Here is a 16,140-nt window from a genome sequence, read left to right as displayed (position 1 = left end):
TGAAGAAACCGGCTCCAGAGTGTGTTATCTATTAATTCCCCCATTAAGTCTTTATCAACGGTATTAATGCCAATTAAGATGCTCTTTAAAGTGAAGGCAGGGCGAGCTGGCGGCTGAGTGGGTCCATATTTCTCACTTCGCAGTGACGCTGCAAGAGGCGTTGGCGTCTTTTCATTAGAACCTGCCATTCTAATCTACAAAGGATGCAGTCACATGACGCAATTTGTTGCGGGCATCGCCTTTTCTACATGGCGAGGAACAAAATCTGTTCCTCAAGGAACAAAATCTGTTCTTGTAGGATGTGCTAGAGCATTATAGTATGATCTTCACGTGAGCAGATTTCCTTGGATCCCTTTAGATTGTTTAGTGGACTGTCCACGTGAAACATTTACTTGTGCTTTGAATTATGCTCTCAATTCCTCATAGGACAGCTTGAGGTCACAGCTTTGCGCGTGCGGAGGGTGATCTTGATATATTCTCTTGCCAGACACATGCAGACAGGTGCCTGGTGCGTCATATGGAGCAAACTTTGGCAAACATAGGCAGGGTGACAATGAGCACTTTTGTGTGAATGATAATGAGTTACCGTCGACAGATCTGCTCCGTACAGACTAAGCAGATGGCTTTTAGACAGACCAAACGGACAGGAGGTGCGCCGGTGAAATTTGGCCTACGGATGCTGTGTGGTAGCCGTCCCACGGGACAATTATAGGTGAGCGTAGGGAGGAGGCGGATGATGAGAGATGAGGAGGATGCAAACGAGACATGATTAGCCGGGTTTGCATGGACACATTTTTGGTCATTCTGATTCAAATCATTTTAAATTAAGATCTCTGATCACTTGTTGTCCCGATCTATGTACATTGATCTGAAGTACATTGTCCCCATTCAAAGTTTTTAGTTCTTCTTTATGAACCAAATGAGTGCATCATTTCCTCCAGGGAAAACCGCCGGAAGTCAACCGCTATCACTGAAACGTCGGTGCTCTTTTTCAGACGTTCCGCCGTGTATTTTATTATTTACCTCCCCTATTAAAATGTCAGAGTTTAAACCCTTTCATAGCCTCTCCCCGTGTGGCCCTGATGTCTCTTTCCCTCCACCTCTTGTTTTACTGTAGCCTCTTCAATCCAGGCTTTGATGCATGCATGAGGGAGGATATCCTGAAGACCAAAGAGGCCATTACCCAGGGGCCATTAGGCTTCTAGTAGAGCATGTCAATGAGGGCTGAGCCTCGCTCCGTTTTTCACTTGCAGCCACTACATTTGCGGGGTGGAGTGGACGAAAACGCTCATGAGGTCGATGGATGATAAACGCGCATTTTCATTGACACCGTATTAACGTGCTTACGCAGCATGCGCGCCCTTACAGTAACATTTGATATAGCGCTTGTTGTCCCACTGTTGCACGGGAGGAGGTTGTCTCATTAATTGCCGCCGTTGTTCTTTCATGCAGACTCAGAGCAAGGGGGAGTGAGTCATCATCATCAGGATGAAATGCTCTGACATTTGAGCATGAAAAGTCCCAGGGTGCCTTGCGGCCCGACATCGCTGCTTGGCCATGTTTGTGTCTTGCGGTCAAGGAGGGTCGCAGAGCGCCGCGGTCCGACTGAGATGCGAGGATTCGCTTTTTTGTTGTCGATGTTGGCAAAACGTGGCATTGATTTGAGGTGATGGAGCGGTCGTCTCCCAACCGAGAGGTTCTGGGTTTGATCCCTTTGGTAAACACCAGCAAATGAAAATGCACATCTGGGGTGTGTCACTCACGTCTAGATATTCGTCCAACTGCGGTGAGAGAGAGAGTCTGATCAGCTTAGCTTATTTAGGCTTGCTGTATTTGCTATAGCCTCTCATTTCACTCAGGAAGGGAAAAGTATAATGACCCGAGCAGGATGGAATATATTGCCAAAAGTGTAATTTAATACATGGGAGAATATGCTTGTCAAACTACTGCATTAACGTAAAGCAGCCAAAGGACGTGAGAACGTCGACCCACGTTTCAATATTGTGACATAAGTAATGTGTGACACAAACTGCTATGGCATGCTTTTATTTTGAAATTTCTCCCTCCACCCCAGAGAGTGAGCGGTCCCACAATGTAAACAACGTGTTGTTGTTCAGAAATGACGTTCGATTATCAATTCAAGGTGCTAAAACACAACAAAATCAAGCAACCACTCACGACTGACGTTCCTTTTTTTTTCAAATTATGATTTTTTTTTCCCCAGGTAAGCGCAATGTCATGCGGCCGACCAACACTACCTTGCTGGTTGACTGCGTGTGACGCATTGAACACCCCTATACATATTTATACATGATCCAAGAGAAAAAAAATTGATCTTACATGCTGCATGCAGCATACTGATTATATTTTTAATCTCATCTGAATGATTTTATGAAAGATACACATTTTCTTATGGTGTTGTTTAAAGTTAAAAAAAAAAAATCATCATATGTTGATTTTTCTTGTTGACTTAAAACCTAACGGACACTAGAGCCAAACAGCTGTATGCTGGAAGGGACACGGGGAAGATGACCTTGATTGCCGGAATCAGTCACATCATCTCTTCCATATCTTCCCCTTGAATACAAGGGCACACACTTCAGTTGAGAAAAAAGCCCCGCATGCCCACGATGCATCTGGTGAAGCGGTGACACTATATCACGCACCTGTTTTTTGCGTGGCGCACTCGAGAAGCTCATTGAAGTTTGCCGAGAGCGCCGTCGGCTCTCTCAAGGGCGACCGGCTATGCCGTCTGCCGTGAAAGTGATACCGGCGCCCTGTCTGCACCTCTGTAATCAGAAATCTTAGCATTCGCCATGCTGACTAGATGAGGTTTTATCACGTGTGGGGCCTCACTTTTTTCTGCATATAGCGGCAGAACATCAGGAGCGAAGGAGGTTAGGCAAGGAGGTGAGGATGGATACGGTGGAGGGAAAGGAAGATAAGCTGCCACGGTGTGCATGAGGAAGTGGCGGGGGGTGTGCAGGGGAACTGGTGACACCCCCCCCAAGGCCTGCAGAGAGGGCAAACAAGGGCTGATTAATTCGACCTACGGGAGGGGGCGAGCTCCAGAGAGAGAGCGAAGAGAGGCCTGTCCCCTTCTGCTTGTCTCCCTCTGGATCGATACCAGATTGGCGGGTCAATCACCTGAGGACAAATTGAATGGCCAATAAGAGAGACCCGGGGCCTTACAGGCACGCCTCTCGTCCCTTTTTCTCGCACCGGTTGTCCGACCAGCCGGGCTTGAGTTTATTGATTCGTATGTTTTCACCAAGCTGGTCCCTTCGGCCCGCATAATCGATACTGGTACTTTTGAAAAGCGAATCCTCGGAAAAGTGTCGGAACGTATCCATCCTCTAACATACACCTCGTCCATATTTGCATTCAACAAAATGTTATGACTTCAATTAAAAGTTAGAGATTCGGTTCAATAAATTTCCTTCCAGCTGAAGTATCAATGTTTGAAATGTACGACAATGCCATTGTAGTGTTTTGTTGATAGTACAATAAGAATGTCTGGCACAACACTAATATATATATATATATATATATATATATATATATATATATATATATATATATATATATATATATATATATATATATATATATATATATTTATTTATTTATTTATTTTATTTATTATTTTTTTTAATGTTATACTTATTAAACGTTTGCTAGATTTTATCAAAATCAAATGTCATCATGTTATATGAATATGGTTTAAATGAATACACCGCTTGCACATAGTTGAGCATAGCATATGCAATGCTTTTCCATTCAAGTAACCAATGGGCACGTTGCAAGGTGACAATCTCACTCTGATTGGCTCTTAGCCAGGAAATGCCACTCTACTTAAAAAAAAAAAATGTCACTTGTAATCAACTTTGTTTACAGACATGGAAAATTCCTCACTTTCCAAGAATGTTCATCCATCATTGCATGTAAAAAAAAAACTTTTAGGCTGAAATTTGCATCCACATTTCTGCGAGGGTGTCATCGGATCTAAGTTGAGCGATTAAGGCTTGTTTAATAGAAAAGAGCGAGTCAAGTTGGCTGTGAGGCGGCAGAAATGTTCAAGGTGAGTCAGCCCGCCATCATCAGTCTTCTCGAGTCTTCCGTTATCTCTAATGTCACCATGGAAAGTATTGCCAGTAAATCCATCCATGTTGATTGCACGTGGGGGGGGGGGATAATGCAATACAACAGATTTTGAAGGGACAGAGTTACCTTCTTAACAGGGGTACATACATTCCAATAAATTGGCCAGTTTGGGGGGAGAGTGGGGGGAGGTGTTATTCGTTTATGTTTTTTTTAGTACACCTCAACTAAAAGCTGTAAAAACACCCTTTGTGATTTTTACTTTTCAACCCTCTCACATTTTAAAAAGCGATACTTATCCCACTTAGGTATTTATCCACACTGAGTCCCCCCAGAGAGTACTAGGGGAGGTTTCTTTTATTTCACTTTCTATAGTGGGTGGGGGGGGGGGGGGGGGACACCAGAGTTCCAACTTGCCAAGCGAGTCGTCTGTATACACAGGTGGGGGGGGACAGCTATCGTAGATCTTTAGATTGTTTTTGAACTCCTGCTGAGAGCTTTGTCGTTTTTTTCCAAAACAATTTCCCTCTTTCTTGTCGGCGTCCGGACAGAAGTGCTGCAGATTGCTGTGTGGCTTTCTTTTGCTTCTTCTTTAACACACAGTCACATACACGCACGCACCAACACACACGCACACATGTGGCTAAAAACTCTTGTCAGTGGTGGAAACAAAACTATTGTGAAGATTTCTTTTTTATAATAGGCAAAGAAAATGGAAGAAACTAGATGCTGAGTAATTCTCCCAGTGGAAGTGTAGAATTATTTAATTTCTGCTCTTTTTTCCTACTGTTGTCCACAGAAATACGCCTGTCATATTTGGTGAAAAAAGCTATTTGTCAACATCATGGTGTCTGCAGTGCATGGACGTGCCTATTTTGGCCTTTTTGGAGTAAGATCAGCGCAGGAGGAAAGGAAAAAAAAATCAGACACTGTAATACTTACATGCGTGTGTAGCGGATAATATATGTCCTCATTTTATTGGTGTTTATTAACTTTAGTCTATTAAACCGCTATTAAAACCAAGTCAAAACATCATGACAATTTTCACTAAAGGGGGAAGCACTTCTTCACCCAGCTGCTGGATGGCATTTTTTAATTGGTGTAGCAGATCAGTTCATGTGGCGCATGCAGCGGACACTTTGTCCCCTTTTAATGGTTGACACACCAAGTGAGGAGGTCTCCATGTGTACAATGTAAACAAAGAGCTGACAATGCCAGTCTTGGAAAGGGTGTATGCACACGGCTTGACTTCATGCCGAATTACATCTCCTCTCAAGCTTTCCGTAACCCCCCCCCCCTTCATGTTTGCCCTTAAAGCCAACAGCATCTGATTTGTATCCAGGGGAAATGTTGTGCCACTAAAATGTTCTAGCGTAACATGAGCTTATGTTTATTCAGAGCCTCCTGTTTATGAGAACCAAAGAGACATGCCCGGCCTGCCCTTCTTTTATGTTACATGTGAAGAGCACAGCCTCAATAGTTGATGACAGCATAGCAGCAAGGTAGCTAACGCAGCAATGTTGCTGATTCCCCCTCACGCTCACTTTCAATGCCCATCCACTTCCGAATCGTGACATTTCAAGATCGAAATCAGATCTCTTAAAAATCTGCATACAAAAGCAATATTGGATATCAAAATGACATATTTTGATCCATGTACTTCATTATTCTGACTTTCATTTCAATCACATAGCTATTTTTACTCTTTCTTATTTCTATTCTGAAGTGGAAACATGATCCGCAACCTCATCTTTGTGGCTAACATCAAGCTAAGACCCAACCTGAAATTGACCTCACAAGGATAAACAGCAATGATGACAGAATGTCAAACAGACTAGAAAAGTGTGGGCGAATGGTATCTAGGCGAGGGAAGATAATCACAACCGAAGGGATAGCGCTACGTGAAGGCAGCGCAGCGGATCTGGACAGCGACAAATACCCTGGAATTCCACAGGCAAATTGCAATCATGAGGAGGCAGCTTGTACGCCGGCCAAACAGACATCACTCAGGAAGGTGAAGCAGATCGTGAAAAGACGTCACTTTTAATTGTCTGTATTAAAATTTAGAATGCGGTTCTCTTAATATTTGGATTTTAGACTATTCTTTTTTTCTTCCAAAATATTCATTCTTTCCCCCTTGGGAGTAATGAACGTTGTTATTGTAAAATTCCAAATTGAATTTCAAATGCGAGATCTTTACAAGATACTACTTTGAAAATGTAGTGTATTTACATTTTTTGAGAAAGAGATAGAGATGGAGAGAGAGAGAGAGAGAGAGAGAGAGAGAGAGAGAGAGAGAGAGAGAGAGAGAGTTATTAGTCGAACGTCATCCAGGTTTTATTTTGAATCCTGCTCACCGGATACACTTGACTTGCTCTAATGCTTAGCTTGACGCGCCCATCGGTCGGAGCCAGCGGCGGAGGAGAGAGAGCTACAGAGAGGGAGGGAGAGCGAGAGACCCAAGGACCAAACGAGGGAGGGAGGACAGCGCAGATAGGTTGCCCATCATCATCATCATCGACGGCGGAGCATCTTCCTCTTCGTCATCTCCACCGCCAAGGAGTGACATTCTCTCCCCTGGATAGCGGCGGAAGAGTCCTCGATCCCTCCGCACGTCCATCCACCAGCTCCTGGCGCGCGCACTTTCTTCGCAATCCCCTCCCCTCCGCCTCTCTCCGGACTGGGTTTATTCTTAGCCCGGCTGCGGGAGACCGTCGTCCCCACCGACCCAGCGTCCCACGTTCCCCTATCGTCGTCCGGCGTCCACCCGGCCCTTGGGCTTATTTCTCCCACTTTGTTGAATATTTCATGGGGAAAATGGCGATCGGAGCCCCGTCGTACGGCGCGCTGTGTCTCCTGTGCATCCAAACTGTACTTCTCGTGTGCGTGTCCACGCCGACCGCCGGGACTCACCACTTCCCGCAGCACTACACGTAAGTCGCAGGTTCTTCATTTTTGAGGGGCTCGGGAGGGAAGTAGGACGGGTGGTCGGGAGAAAGCACGCACACTCATGTGCTCCAGACGCAACTTCCGTCTCTGATGTTGCATATTATATTACATTACATTACATACTTGTAGAAACACGACCTGGCCTGGAAATGACGCGTGACAACGCGTACATTTTTAAAACACGCCGAGTGATCGCAAAGAAAACACCCGTTTGGGATCAACTAGCCAATGCGCCCTGCGATGTTTATAAAGTCACTCTGGGATGCACACGGACAGAGCCGGTAGAGTCCAATCGCATGAAGTAACTTCAAATTGGGCAACGATGTAACGTACTTTGGTTTGATTCAGCTCAATTGATGACAACAGCTTCTCTTTAATATGACTTCCTTTGAACTTTTTGAAAACAATTGAATACAACGTGATATAAACCATGCACGAGTGTTTATTTTTTCCAAGTCATGTTTTTTTTTTAAAATAATCTCTCTAAAATGTCAAGAACTGATGAATGGCGTTGCAGCGGGTTGGCAAACCTGCCCCACTATCCATAGATTCTGGGTTTGAGTCTCTGCTTAACCAAGGCGGCTCAATCTTGTTTGTCATCATTTTCATGACCCATGGTCAGAGCAATTTGTTACTCAAATGAGGACGTCTTGCTCCTCCGCTTCACAGTCGGGCCCTCCCCGTGCTTGTGGGGTTTTCCCCGACTTCCTTCAGTACCCGAATACATGCGTGTTCTTTTAAAGCTCTAAATTATTTAAAAGTGTGAGTGTGCCTGCTTTTCTATTTGCACCTTGTGATTGGCTGTCGACCAGTCCAGTATATTCTCAGTCAGGTGGGTTATGCTGAATTCAGCTCACCTGTAGCCCTATGTGGACAAGCCCTGTGGATGGATGGATGAATAATGTTTATATGGGTGCAATTTATGCCCCCCCCCCCAATCCTCGCCACACCCACTGTTCCCCTTACCTGATGCCTCCCCCAGGCTCTGTCCATAATAAAGCCTGCCTGCATCCTCTGGGGCTTTGTTATTGAGATGATCAAGGTGACTTTGAAGGCAGCGTCACTTACCATTCACCGGCGATTAACTCCAAATTGCCGTTAACGCCGCCGTTTATTTGACCGCCGTGCAATCACAAAAAGAAGTCCGATGAGGCGGGTAAATCATTCCTGTGTTTCGGTTAGTTTGCCACTGCTTTACAATAGCTGAGTTATGCTTTTACTCGCGTTTGTGTAAGGGGCATGATTATTTTGTAGACGTGACTACGTACAGGGATGAAATTGTTGAGGCCTCTTGAGGAAAAGCAATATGGTGTTTGATCATGATCCGTGTTCTAAAGTCAGCCTCCGTGTTACTTTCCATAGGCTGGCCTCACACCACAGGTTTGAATGCTCAATTCCAGTTAACGCCTATAGAGTATTCCCATATTTTTAGACTACACATACCTCATAAGGGCGTTTACTCTGACGGGACACTCGAAACATTCGGGTTCGGCAGATGCTCAAAACAAAACACGCGCAACTGTATCTAGTAAACGTTACGTCACTGCAATTACTTTACTAAATGTATCCATTATCATCCAATTTCGTTGAAATATCCAATTTATCCATACATTTATCCTTTTAATAGAGACCACACACCTGGTTACAGTACAGTATTTGTTTTACTGTTTTACTCTTCAAATACAGTATTTCATAACTATATTTCTGTTGTGTTTACCTTTTGACGACCTTGTGAAGTAAAACCACATTCAAACAAAAGTGACACAACATTTGTTTGGAATTTTAATCATTCAATAAATCACCATCTACTGTAATATTAAATTTGCTGAAACCATGCCCTGCTCAGCTGTTAAGCGTCAACCGGAAAATCTGACGTTTCCTGTTTGTAGCAAGTAGCAAAATGACCATGGCCAGAAAGCCATAGTTAGAGTAGTCTGGGCACATAGAACATATTATCGTAACGATAAATGTTTGACCTGACTTACCCTTTAAAGCCTGACTGATAATGAATAGCGAATGGTTTGCCAATTTTTTAGGAAGATAAGAACACACTAAAACGCTTAAGAAAGAGCAAAAGACACCAAACATTTTTGAGTCACTGAGAGGATAACTGCACACGAGAATGTTTTAAAATCCAAATTTTGAGTCTGAGATACTTTTTGTTTCCTACTCCCCCGCCGTTGGACTTTGTAGCTTCCCATGTATTTGCTCTTCCTCTCATCCCACTTCCTTGTCAATTAAAAGGAACAAAGTAGTGTGTCTTTTGTGTATGTTTGACTTAAATGTGAAATGGTGCTATAACCGCCTCCAAACTGGCTTCTACCCTTTACACAAATATCAGTAGAAAATGCATGCTTAGTATTGATTTGTACTAGATTCATTTATTGTATTAAATGGATTTTTGCTGATCGATAGCCGCATCTGGTCGTACTGTAAATTAATTCTGTATATCACGTCCGATGTCTTCTCTGCAATTATTAGTATTTTTTTCACTCCGGTTATAGCCATACTTTGGTATCTCTAAATTCAAATTACTCACCATGTTCAAACATTGTTACAAAGTAAATGTTGACCAGTAGTTTTTGCAATACTCTAAAATGCCAAAGGGTGACATTATCACTCTGCCACTGGCTTATATTTGTCTTCGCAACAATAACCATCGCCTGCGCAGTGCAGGACTTGATATCATTTCCTACGGGAAAATTAGCAAGCATTGCTTTTTCCATAACAACAAGAGTTTGCTTCCTCTTATTGTTCAGCCTTTGTTCGATTTAGTACATCTGCATTCTTTTTTGTCTTTGGTGGAAATCTGACATTCAAAGCTGACATTTGGACTCAATGGAGCAAACGGACAAACGGAGCAAACAAGCTAATGTGATGCCTTCACCTACTAGCGCTACTTTATCTGTGAGCCTATTCACACTATTCACAAGTGGTAAGGGCTTAGCCTTGCCACAAAGAGTGCAAATCTGTAATTGACACCCCTCTTAAAGGATTTTTAATTGCTACAGAATGTGCCAAAGAACTCTATTTTTATAAATGAAGCTCCTCAACTCACCTCATACTTTGTTGGCACCAAGATTCTATTAGCGAGTCCTGGGGCAAGGCTATTAATACTTTGGCCTACGCATAAAAACAGTGAATAGGATAGGTGTGTTTTTCAGTTGGACAGGATGTGTCCGCAAATGAGCAACTATTTAACCTCTGTCCCTGTTAAATCTAAAGTCTCATGAATTCCCAATCAATTCTGAAAGCATGTTTGGCCATCGATACACGCTAATTTGAATTCGGTTTGCAATTCTAAATATTAGCCCAGATTCCCCAGCTTTGCTGCCATTGAAATATGACTGAAAATGTTCTTTTCAGACCTTGTAAAGACTATGGCTGACACCGGTTGACCGCAAAGTTGATTCATCTTCTCACTGCAGCAAGCACGATGGTTTTCCCCGCGAGCTTCCATGTCGTCGAGCTAGTGTCCAGGCTTGCCTGCTGCTTTTAAATCATCCCATGAGCATCTTGATCCATTAAGTAATTTGTTACTTGCTGTGAGATGCACACTGGCGATCACCATCCCTTTGATCTACTAATTCCAAATTTGGCTGCCGTCTGATGGAAATCAGCTTCCCGGCTCCCCGCTCGGGGTGAATTTCTGTCCGACCCAAGCAGTTTTACTGCAGAGTTGCTGATGGCAGCCCGTCCTGCCAATGCTGGCCAGATATGTGCATGCATCAGGGGGAGATAGTGGGCGGCTGGGGAGGGTTGGTGGTGCTGATGACAAGCCCATGCATTAGCAGATAAGAAGGTCAAGGGACCAGTGGTGGGGCACCAACCACTTAGGTAGGCTACATGCCAGGAAGTACTCTCTTACTAGTTGCTGATGTGAGGTTTTCCTCACAATGCATTAAAGCGGCTGTATAAAAGGTTTGTTGTGTATCCCCTGATGTCTTTGGGTTGAAACCTTCACCCCCCCCCCCCCCCCCCAAAAAAAAAAAAGATGTTTTTCTTCTCCTTTTTGCATTGGTTAATTGGATGTATGGACGTATGGATTGATTTAACAATATGAAACAACTATGCATGTAATATCAACAGCGTTAATATGTATGTTGTATATGTAATATCAACAGCGGCCAGAGGCGGCGCCAAAAGATGTCAATGTCGCAATCTCGCAGTGGCCGAGCCCGTGCTAAATATTGTGCTGACAATGCTGCGCTATCGTTAGCTTAGCACAGTAACTACGGTTCAACAGCTGTTAAGTGAAGTAAACGCTGCACATACCAGTTGTCCCAAGTTCTCGCTTCCGCCTTTCCAAAAGCCAGGTGAGTGCTCTTGCTTGGCTCTGTTTTGTATTGAAAGCTCAGCTGGCTGTGTTAGATCGCTCCCGGTGACAGCTAAGCGGCCGCCATGATTCATTCCTGCCCCCTGCGTGAGGTGTTCAATGTTCCCGAAGTTGATTGGCTGTCACGACACGAAACGCGGAAAAAGTAAATAAATAAATAAATAAATATAAAATAAATAAATAAACAAATAACTTCACGCGAAGGCGAAATTTCGCTTCTCTTGACCGCTCGCGGCCATTCGCGTCGTTTTTTTTTGTTTGTTTTTTGTTTTTGATAGCGCAGTTGAAAGCTAGCGCAGCATTGTTAGCTTAGCTTTCTATGGACCTCAGCTTGGCTGCTCCCCCTCTGCTCCGCGTTCAATTAAGTAATGACCATTTAAATCACTGCATTTACGATTACAAAATCGTACTTTTTCGAATTGCGCCCTTGGGTTACGAACTAATTCCCTTCCCATACTGGTGACGTAACCCAGTAAATCGGCGTTAACTCTTTAATTTCTCTAAATGTCTAAATAACTATCCCCCAGGGTAGGCAACCGCGTCACTACAGAGCCACATGCTTGCATGTTTTTTATGTGTTGAAGACTGCAATCATAATATACATAGTGAAAACTATATCATTAAATATTTGTCTGTATTCAAATCTCTGCTGGAGTCTGCACGTCATCTTTGCGTTTACTTGAGTTTTAGGTTAAAATTCCAGGAATGCATTCACATTCGAATGTCTTTTCCAGAATGATCCACTGGGCTGCACGCATCGAGAAGGAGCTGGAAAAAGTCCTGCAGCACGTCACCGGGACTCAGCAAATGAGATCGGTGAGTTGACGTCACTACAACGCCATACATTATTAAAGGTGACTGAGTGTGCGAGTGCGTGTGCGCGAAGTGTTATTTCAGTGACTATGGCGGCCTCCTCGCATGAGGCTGTTTGTGTGACAGATGGCTGCGGGGAGCCGTGATTGACGCTCTTTCAACATGTTTTCGCTGCGCTGGTGGGTTTTGAAATGCACCTAGAAATAAATCTCTGCATGGGTAGCCTAGACTAGTTTTGGGTTGTTCTTTATGGGTGTGGTCCTAGAAGACTTGATTTGCAGCCAACAGAAGCGGCTGCTCTCTATCCCTTAAAAATCGGAGAAAGATGCACAGTTCGTAAAGGGGCAGGAGGACGAAGTGATTTGCTGGTCCACTTAGGAGGTCGAACCACACAAAGTACGTTGATGATGAACTGCGAGCAGACCCCACGGGCGGGATGATGTAAACTCGGCCAGGGCCATCACAAATCACCACTGTGCAGTGGGCGCTTGGAGACCTCAATTCATCGTATATTTACTGTTGGCCTTCAGACATTTATTTGTAGGTACAGCTTTTATATGATTCATGTGTAGTAAATTTCAACATAATCATTCTTTAATTACAGGTTTTTGTTTTTCTAGATTTATACGCAGTATTAATGTTACAGTGTCATACAGTTATGTAACAATAATATACCTTTGGGGAATAAAGCCTCTGCCTTGTTTTGGATAAACAATTAGGCCTACAACACTGCTATACTTTAGGGTTAGGGTTAGTTTTGTTTACCACATATAAAGGCAAAACTGTGGAAAATTGTCAATTACTTGTTTACTCAAAGGGCTGCAACTAACGATTATATTAATAATCCATACATCTGCCAATGTTTTTTTTTTTTAATTTATTTTTTTCACAATTAATGAATTTCCATTAAGGAACCAGAATTTTATTTTATACTGAAAGAGCGATAGATAAAAGAATATAAAGATGTACTTACTGGTTTGGTCTTTATGATGGCAGAAACATTAATTATTTATCTAAAGTAAAAACAAATGTTTGTACTGTGTGCCCCCGGTTTATGAGATTAATCCGTTCTGTGGTTGGGATCGTAATTCAAATTCGCTGTGTGGCGGGCAATCCAAACCTATGTTTATTAGCTGATGCATGTAAAAATATCAAAATTGGATATACATATTTAAAAATTGGTAACTTAGAAGTATTGTAAGTGCTCCTTCTATATACTGTAATATACATGTATACAATTAAGTAACATCACAATTAACAAATATATATATAAAAGATTTATATAGCCTAGCCTTCTTCAAATTTTTTGATTATCCTCAGCTTAGTTTTCACACTAATCATCTTCTTACTTCTCTCTTTAACATCACTAGCATTCTTGGGACCCATGGCTAACCAATTCAAGTTTGAATTAAGCACTAAAATGTACAATAAATACGATATTGTAAGCACTCACACGACATAGACTTTAGCATGTCACCATCTTTGTGACCCTGTGATGGCAACCAACAGCAGGATGAATGGGTATTGATAGGTATTTGATCATTGATTAGTTTTAGATGATACTATTATTTGTTGCGGCTCCCATACCAATAACACGTTTTAAATTTGAACTCTTTGTGTTTTAAGATTGAGTCTGATTTATAAAACTCCGCCTCCACATCAGGTTTTTGTGCTCGTGACTTGGCAGCTAAAGCAAGCAAGGCAAAATTCTGCCATTTTGGATTAGACTACAAGGAAACACTATTAATGTGAAAACCAAAGCTAAGCAGAGCTGCTGCGTTGGCATGGATTACCGTTAGCTAATCTTGTTGTGGTGACAAAACATCCTTCACAAGTGAACGTGCTATCAATGCTTTGACTGTCTTTATGAGTGCTTGCTTTTTTTCTTCTCACTATGGGCTAATAACAGCCAATGGCTTCGTCAATGGCTCTCTGGTCATCATGGTACTAAAAGTTGAATTCTGCATTGGCTCCACAGTCTACTAGGTTGTGCTGAGTGGTGGCTTTAGTTTCATGTGTCCCAAAATCTGTGGTGATGTTTCGACCATGTATCAAATGCATTGTCTTTGTCTGCTAGCTGAGGACAAGAGCGGTAATTCTTGCACCACATCTAGGTGTGCTTCAAGCCACGGCACATCTTGGAGCCACTTTTCAGGAAAAAAAATGTTCAGCTTAGGCTCAGTTGTTGTCATGGGTGAAAGTTAGGTATGGTACTCAAAGTTAAGGATGCAATGTTACGCATCAACAATTTCTGTCGCGCATGCGTACCTGCGTACCAATTATGTGCATCCTTGCCTATGATAGTGACATAATGTGAATTCTTACATACAGTAAGTCACAAAACTGCAAAATCTATCACTAACCTAACAGTAGTCAATTCACACAACTACAATAAATATGGAAAATGCTACTTCATTAATATGAAACCTTTCCGCGTCAACAGTGGGTAAATGAGTGGACAGTGTTAAGTGCTTTGATTACTCGAGGTAGCAAAGTACTACGTAAGTAAAAGCCCATTTACCATCTTATGTGTGGGCAAAACACTTTGTGGATACTAATGTATTAAAAAAAAGCCAATGAAAAAGAGTATACATTGGTGCCATTGTAAACCAAAGATTTCCTGTGATGCTGACAACTATTATTGTAGTTTACAATGGTGTGCAACCGCTTTAAATCACACTGTTTTCATATTTAGGTCACCTAATAAAAAAGATTATATACTTGCATACTCCCCTCGAGACAGTTCAGTTTACACTCTCTTGTTTATTTCTCTACATGCAATCCAGACTCTGGTTCACTCACTAACGTGCTCACACTCACTCATCGATGGCACAGCAGTGTAATGCCCTCTCAGAATTTGTGGCTTTGCCGCCGCCCTCAAGGGCACCGTGACCTTCTGAAGCAAGGGAACTGCTGTCTTTTCTGTCGTCAGTACCATGAAATGTCCACGTAAGCAGATGATGAGTTCCAGCTTAAAATATGACAAGCCACATTTAGACTAAAAATGAAATGAACAATTGGCTCCATCACTCATTGGTGAGATTGGTGTTCATGTCCACAGATTTTAGGAGAAAGCCTTTGCTGATGTTGATCGCAAGTACTGTAGGTGACACGATCTTATAGATGGCCCGATAGCTAACTGTGAAATTCATGTTCTGTCTTTTCTTATTGAAGGATTAGAAAGAATGTTTACCTAGTAATTCAATACTACATATATGCAACTAATTTAAGCACTCAGAAAAACGGGAAACCAGGGGAACCAGGACAAAATAGGAAGGAACTTTAAACTTCTACCATTTTTTTAAGTCCAATCTTCAAGAGTTACCAAAGATCACAGTATCCCATGTTTCTACTATGTGTTTACATAATTGTGCAACTTTAATCCAACTAACATTTCGTTACATATGATTCGTTTCATTTAATCATTAAAAAAAAAAAAAGAGAGAGAAATTGTATCCTTGGTGTATTGTTTTCTTATGAAATGATCAAGGACCACTTTGAAATGGATGTATTTTTCCTAAAGTAACCCCATGTATTTCAGTTTTTAATAGTCAATATATAAGTATCTTGCTAAAGTTTGAAATTTTTATTTGGCTTGTGTCCTTTAAAAAGGATTTGTATTTAAAAATACACAGGATATTCAGTTAATGATGATCCACGATTACAAAGTGGCAAGAGCAATGAAATAGTTACCACAGTAATCTAAGAATACTCATTTATTTACTCTGTTTTTCTTGTGTTTTATATTAGAGGCTTCAGTATTTTTCATATGCATTGACAGGAATTTTAATTACACTACAGCTTCACTGTGGTTTAGTGATAGACTATGATACATACTGACTTTCTATTGTAAATATTGCAAAACCACCTGATGTTATTTTTTTGAGGCTTGTGGCCCCAATTTTAGCAGCATTGTCTAAAATTATCTCGTTTATTGAAGC

The 16,140-nt window shown here is 42.1% G+C and overlaps 1 protein-coding gene and 1 long non-coding RNA gene across 4 annotated transcripts in view; one reads left to right on the top strand and one right to left on the bottom strand.

The window, feature by feature from the left end:
* Window positions 1-2,440: 2,440 nt before the first annotated feature.
* On the bottom strand, window positions 2,441-3,009 carry LOC148419460 (uncharacterized). Its single transcript, XR_015866535.1, has 3 exons — window positions 2,857-3,009; window positions 2,667-2,789; window positions 2,441-2,577 (listed from the first exon to the last, which is right to left on the bottom strand). It is a non-coding gene; the product is annotated as an uncharacterized LOC148419460 (long non-coding RNA).
* Window positions 3,010-6,567: 3,558 nt separating this feature from the next.
* The window catches only part of cacna2d2a (calcium voltage-gated channel auxiliary subunit alpha2delta 2a), a 134,793-nt gene continuing 125,220 nt past the window's right edge, over window positions 6,568-16,140 (top strand). For all 3 annotated transcript variants that reach the window (XM_088422675.1, XM_088422674.1, XM_088422673.1), the window contains exons 1-2: window positions 6,568-7,034; window positions 12,121-12,202. In XM_088422675.1, the coding sequence (XP_088278801.1) occupies window positions 6,910-7,034; window positions 12,121-12,202 (207 nt within the window). In that variant the 5' untranslated portion in view covers window positions 6,568-6,909. The remainder of the gene's footprint in view (window positions 7,035-12,120; window positions 12,203-16,140) is intronic.

Source organism: Hippichthys cyanospilos, chromosome 9, assembly GCF_059441005.1.
Source record: "Hippichthys cyanospilos isolate Australia breed blue-spotted pipefish chromosome 9, RoL_Hcya_1.0, whole genome shotgun sequence".
Lineage (NCBI taxonomy): Eukaryota > Metazoa > Chordata > Actinopteri > Syngnathiformes > Syngnathidae > Hippichthys > Hippichthys cyanospilos.
This window is presented reverse-complemented; position numbering and strand designations above follow the sequence as displayed.